The following is a 5902-nucleotide window of genomic DNA, read 5'->3' as shown; positions in this document are numbered from 1 at the left end:
TAAATTTTAACCGCTGATTTCTATCCATCTAACTATTATAATTTGATAATAAAAAATAATAAGTATAACTGTCTGTTAAAAAATTTAGAAAGGGAAAGTTTTTCCTTCTATTGTTTATGAAATATTCCACGTCATCTCTTTTCTCATTCTCGGGGGGTACAGGCACGCAAATAATCAATACACGTGTACGGACAGTATGAGAGAAACATAGCATAGAGATGATGTGCACTGCAGCGTATATTATTCTTGTCTGCCTCACTCCGAAACCTCTCTGTCTCTTCTGGCTGCGCTCATTTTCCATTTTCGAACTCTCTCTCTATCTCCGGCGATGATTCCGGTGAATCCCGCCGCTCTCAACTTCCACGATTCCCGCCACTATGTTTTTCCAGTTTCTATCTTCATTTTAATCGCTTACTCATTTTTTCAGCGTGATCCAACCTCAATGAGTTACTCTCTCTTTTTTTGCAGATTAATCTGATCAAGTCCAAGCTTCGATTTTACGGTGGCATAGAGTAAAAGGCATAGTGGGTTGAGTGTATCTGGATACAGACCAAAAACATTTGCATCATTCTGTGGTTGGCTTCCTTCAATAGTTGCTGCCGTTAATCATTCACTCCAGATTGCTTATCTTCAAACATATACTGGAAAATGGTACCTTCAAAATTATTATAAGCTATTTGCATGCAAATGCCTGGACTCAATCTTGGGGTTTATTTGTTACAGTTATCATTTATGTGAAGCTTTGCTTGAAATTTGTACAACACTTTTTAGAGAAAACACTCAGATTAGGTGTTGCTTCTTTGTGCTGACGATGTTATCAATATACGGATAAGGAGCTCATTAGCTCCTTATACTCAAGTGTGATATAATGCAATGCATGAAATGAATGTTACATATCATTTCTGTGATCATTCTATATTATACCCATTTGTTTCCCTTTCCAGTATTTTAAAATACAAGGTATCTTTTGAGAATTTAGTTTATGAATTTTTCGGTTGAAGATACACAGAACCGCATGCTTAGGCAAATGTGTATTACAATCTTGTTATAGATTGGAAACTCTTCTAATATCTGACTTTGATGTTGGATTTTTTTATTGGTGTGAATCATGTAACTACCCTTTTGTAAAAATGTACATCCTGTAATCAGTCATGGTTGATAAGAAAATATGTATTGTCTAAAGAACTTTCTCTGTAGATGGGAAAACACGGTATTCAAACTCCATGCAGGCATAGTTGTCAAAATCCTGATTTGGATCGTAGGATCCTATGATCATAGGATCTTTTGGCCATAAATGATATGAATCGCAAGTAGGATCCTTATGGGACAGGATAGAGTGGAATCGTAGAAGAAGATCCTAAAATCAGTGAGATTGTTTGAACGGTTAAAGAAAACCACGATCCGGAATCACTAACACTTGGTTGAACCTAGTCCTATGGATGATTTGGACTTGGAGTTATTAAATTTTGATGAAGAACTTGCTGAAGTTGGAGAAAATGCCATAGAAGATGATGATTATGACTTGATTGAAATGATTTGATTTGATGGATTAGATTTGAACTCCGTTGGATTAATTTTGGGGTTTTGTTAGAAAGTGACTTGAATTATTTGAATTTGGTAATGTTTTGGAATTGCCTTTTAACTCTTTTTGGATTTTGTTGTCTTTTATGTTCCCTATCTTTTATGATTGAAGTTATGATTTTAATGTTATTTTATATACACAGATATTATTTTTTATGATTAAAATTAAGAAGGTAGGATCTTACGATCCGTCCAGATCCCACAATTTATGATCTTTTTATCCCCTTCCAAACTTAGGTAACATCTCAATTTTGACAACCATGCATGCATGGAATGACATAACATTTAAAATTCATGCGGCTTTTTTTAATGTGTTCGACTGTGTTTCTCCTTTATTCACCCCTTTTCTATACCATCTTGTCAGCTTTAGTTGGAGTGGTTTTATGAATATATCCATAGATGTGGCTGTGGTAATTTGCTTGTTCGTTGGTGATTTTGTGTTTCATATTTCATGCTATGAATGCATGTCCTCACTTGATCCTAAAGTCATCTGTTTTCTGAACTACTTTATTTTAGTTTTGGTTCTAAGCTTATTCTATAGGTTGATCTGTGGCTAAATTTCTCCTTGCATTTTAGTAAGTTAGATACACACAAACCATAAATCACATTCTGTCCATTAATCTATCAACTAACCTTCATTAGATCCCAAAAGTGAACTTTGAATGAACTATGTCAGTGCAAAAGATTTAAACAGCATTAAAATGGTGGAACTCTCATGCTTATGTCTTCTTAGTTCTGTTTTGTATATAGTTCGACTCAAGATTACCATAAGACATGATCATTAACTACCCTAGTGACCTTTATTTTGGACATATCTGTTTAAAACAAGCTGCTCCTTTATTTGAATGCACCGATCTTTCATAGCAACAGTTTTTTTTTTTCCGTTCTGATTAATTGTTATTTTCCTTAAAGGCACCTAAAAACCTAATGCTATGAAATTCTTGTCAAGATTACTTTTGAGAAATGCCAAGACAAAAATTCTGAAGTATCAGTTTGATATATTTAAACTGTTTGTTAGTTAACTCCTGGTTTTTATGATGTTCCATTTCCTGTTTCATGCCTGCTAAGTGCAACGAAACAATGTCAGCAACTTTAAGGATAGTTACTTTTGTTAAGAGAAATATCTACTGTGATATATCTTTCTTTCTTTTTCCAAATATATTATAGTTGGTCACCAACGCAACTATTTTAGGATAAAGGTGATGTTGATGTTGATATTATAGTTGGTCACTATTTTAAGGCTCCGTATTCTGTCAATAAGATTAATATTCTAAGCTATGGTTGCTATGGTTTTGGCAGTCTTTTCAGAATAAAAACTTTTGGATGCCACGGGATGCTGGCTGCTTAGCTGAAGAAAATATGGGATATGAGAATTCTTCCAGAATTGAACCAAAGCGTGGTCATGGTGAACCAGAACTATTCAGCAACAACAAGAAGCAAGCTGTTGAAAGTGTTAGCGGCAGCCCAATTTCAGGAGTTTCACATATAAGTGTTTCTCCATGGGACACCAATTCGGGATTCCACTCAGTCACAGGTCAATTTTCTGACCGTCTCTTTGGATCTGAACTAAGGGCTGTCAATTTGGTTGATAAAAACATGCCATCAATTGCAAGTGGAAATCTGAACATGGGAAGAAGGGATTTTGAGAATCAATATGGTAATGATCCATCCGTGGGTTTATCAATATCTCATACCTTGGAGGACCCTTCATCATGTCTCAGTTTTGGTGGTATCAGAAAAGTCAAAGTTAATCAAGTCAGAGATTCTGAGAATTGCATGTCTTCATCCATGGGGCACTCTTATGGTAGGGCTGATAATAACACATTTTCAATAGGTGTTGGCTACAGTAAGAATGATGGCAACATATCATTGGGCCCAACTTCTAACAATGGAAATGATAATACCATATCTACTAGGACGACATTAAGTAAGACTGATGACAATCTTGTTTCAATGGGTCACACCTTCAACAAGGGGGATGGGAGCTTTATGTTGATGGGCCACAATTATGGCAAGGGAGATGAAAATATCTTATCAATGAGTCAGGCCTTTGACAGGGGAGATGGAAATTTCATATCAATGGGTCAGTCATATGAAAAGGATGATAGCAATATGATATCTCTGGGTACCTCATACTACAAGGGGCATGAGAACTTTCTATCAATGGATCCAACCTATAGTAAATCAGGAGAAAATTTCATAACTATTGATGCTTCCTATGACAAGGGCATTGATCATATAATACCAATAGGTCCAACATATGATAAGGTGGATTCAAACATTGCATCAACAGTTCCTTCATATGACAAAAGAGATTCTAGCTCTTTAGCCGTGGACTACAACCACAATAAGGGTGAGGGAAGCACCATATCTTTTGGAGGTTTTCATGATGACCGGGAATCGAATCCCTCTGGAGGGATAATTAGTGGCTACGATCTATTGATGGGCAACCATACCTCAGCTGAAGGTTTGGATGGGGAGAAGGCTCTGACTCAGTCAAACTGTGAACTACCTGTAAATAGCAGTCCAAAATCTAATCTCAAAACTGATACTATCCTTAAGAATAAAGAGCCAAAGATAACCAAGAAGGCTCCTGTTAACAACTTCCCTTCAAATGTTAAAAGTTTGTTGTCAACTGGTATTTTTGATGGTGTTCCTGTGAGATATGTTTCTTGGTCACGAGAGGTAAACGGTTTACTTTAATCTTACTATATTTCTGGGGTGTCATAGTTTTTTTATAATTAATTATTTCTTTCTAATGTGTTTGATATTATGCTTGGTAGAGAGTTCATAAAGGATTCATAAAGGGAACTGGGTATTTGTGTTCGTGTGATGACTGCAAGCAGTCCAAGGTTAGCATGGCTAAATACTTTGTTTCTTTGGTATTTTGCATGATCTAAGTTATTATACTGACATGTTGAATTCTATCATGAAGGCTCTCAATGCATATGAGTTTGAGCGTCATGCTGGTGCCAAGACCAAACACCCTAACAATCACATATACTTTGACAATGGAAAAACCATCTATGCTGTCGTTCAAGAGCTGAAAAACACTCCTCAGGAGATGCTTTTTGATGCAATTCAAAAGGTGACTGGCTCTATCATCAATCAAAAGAATTTTCGTATCTGGAAAGGTAATGTAAATATCAGTTTGCTTGTTGTGGTTAAGAAAACTGACAACTAGGCTGAGCACCACATCCTCGCATTAATTGTTATGCTTAAATATAAATACAGTACAAATTCTTTAATCTTACTTTAAATGTATTTTCCCTATTATCAGCATCATACCAAGCTGCTTCTCGGGAGCTTCAGCGTATCTATGGGAAGGATGAAGTGATCATACCATCTTGAGCTCAATTTTCTGCTACTTGGAAGTTCGGAATTATGGTAGATATGTAATATGTTCATGCATAGCAGGTTAATAGTTATTTGACTAATTGAAATTGAAAAGTTTGAGCTAATGCATTCGTGTAGGAATTTTGATTGTTTTTTTATGGAAATGATGTAAATTCTATGGTTTTGTTTGATGATTCTTTCGCTCTCAATTTGCAGATACCTTGTCACATTTCTCTTGTTAATTTAAGGCGACTAACCATTTTCATTTGAGTATTTGAGGGGATCCTAGGTCAATATTGCGTTGTGGCTGTATTTTGCTGATGTTAGCTCATCCCATGTCATTTTATGTGGTAGGAAAGCACGGTATAATGTTAAAAAGAATTTATTACAGGGAACGAGAGAAAGGGGGATATTCCTAGGAATATGTGGAGAAGTGGAAGTATGAACACACAATGACACAGGACATAACATGGACATCAGAACACACTAAATATGGACATATATATATATATATATATATGGAAAAACATTTCTCAAGCTGCTTGAGATAAGTTTATCTCCGGCCACCCCAAAACTACGTCGCTTTATTTATTTATTTTCTTATATTAATTGATTTACTTTTGTATGGTTATGATTTAGTAGCCGGAGATAACATTATCTCAAACAGCTTGAGAAACGATAGGCCCATACATATATATATATATATATATATATATATGGTTTGCTTTTTCTGATGTTACTTTAGATAACTTTATCTAATGTTCATCAAAACGACGTCGTTTTGGGACGGAAATCATTGTGTTTTTGTAATTTTAATTTATTTCAGGGTTATAATAGTCTTTATCACTCTAATTTTTTAATTTTTCAACCCCAAAACGACGTTGTTTCGATGAACATTAGATAAAGTTATCTAAAGTAACATCGAAAACTTTTTTCCCATATATATATATAGGGATAGGATATTGTGACACTCAAGTTATGTTAC

The 5902-nt window shown here is 35.2% G+C and overlaps 1 protein-coding gene across 4 annotated transcripts; it reads left to right on the top strand.

The window, feature by feature from the left end:
- Positions 1–288: 288 nt before the first annotated feature.
- Positions 289–5135, top strand: LOC133314753 (uncharacterized). 4 transcript variants are annotated; one of them, XM_061516280.1, is made up of 7 exons: positions 289–337; positions 469–651; positions 2881–3152; positions 3399–4266; positions 4365–4433; positions 4517–4715; positions 4862–5135. In XM_061516280.1, exons 2-7 carry the CDS (start codon positions 649–651, stop codon positions 4930–4932), a joined length of 1482 nt encoding a protein of 493 aa, XP_061372264.1. In that variant the 5' UTR covers positions 289–337; positions 469–648; the 3' UTR covers positions 4933–5135. The 4 variants fall into 4 exon arrangements, with proteins under 4 accessions (XP_061372264.1, XP_061372263.1, XP_061372261.1 ...); XM_061516279.1 differs by having other exon boundaries at positions 2881–4266; positions 4517–4669; XM_061516277.1 differs by having other exon boundaries at positions 2881–4266.
- Positions 5136–5902: the final 767 nt, after the last annotated feature.

Source organism: Gastrolobium bilobum, unplaced genomic scaffold (assembly GCF_033153095.1).
Source record: "Gastrolobium bilobum isolate Gb01-03AN ecotype WA unplaced genomic scaffold, APGP_CSIRO_Gbil_v1 utg14977, whole genome shotgun sequence".
Classification (NCBI taxonomy): domain Eukaryota; kingdom Viridiplantae; phylum Streptophyta; class Magnoliopsida; order Fabales; family Fabaceae; genus Gastrolobium; species Gastrolobium bilobum.
The sequence above is the reverse complement of the archived record's forward strand: the minus strand, read 5'-3'. Positions and strand labels throughout refer to the sequence as shown.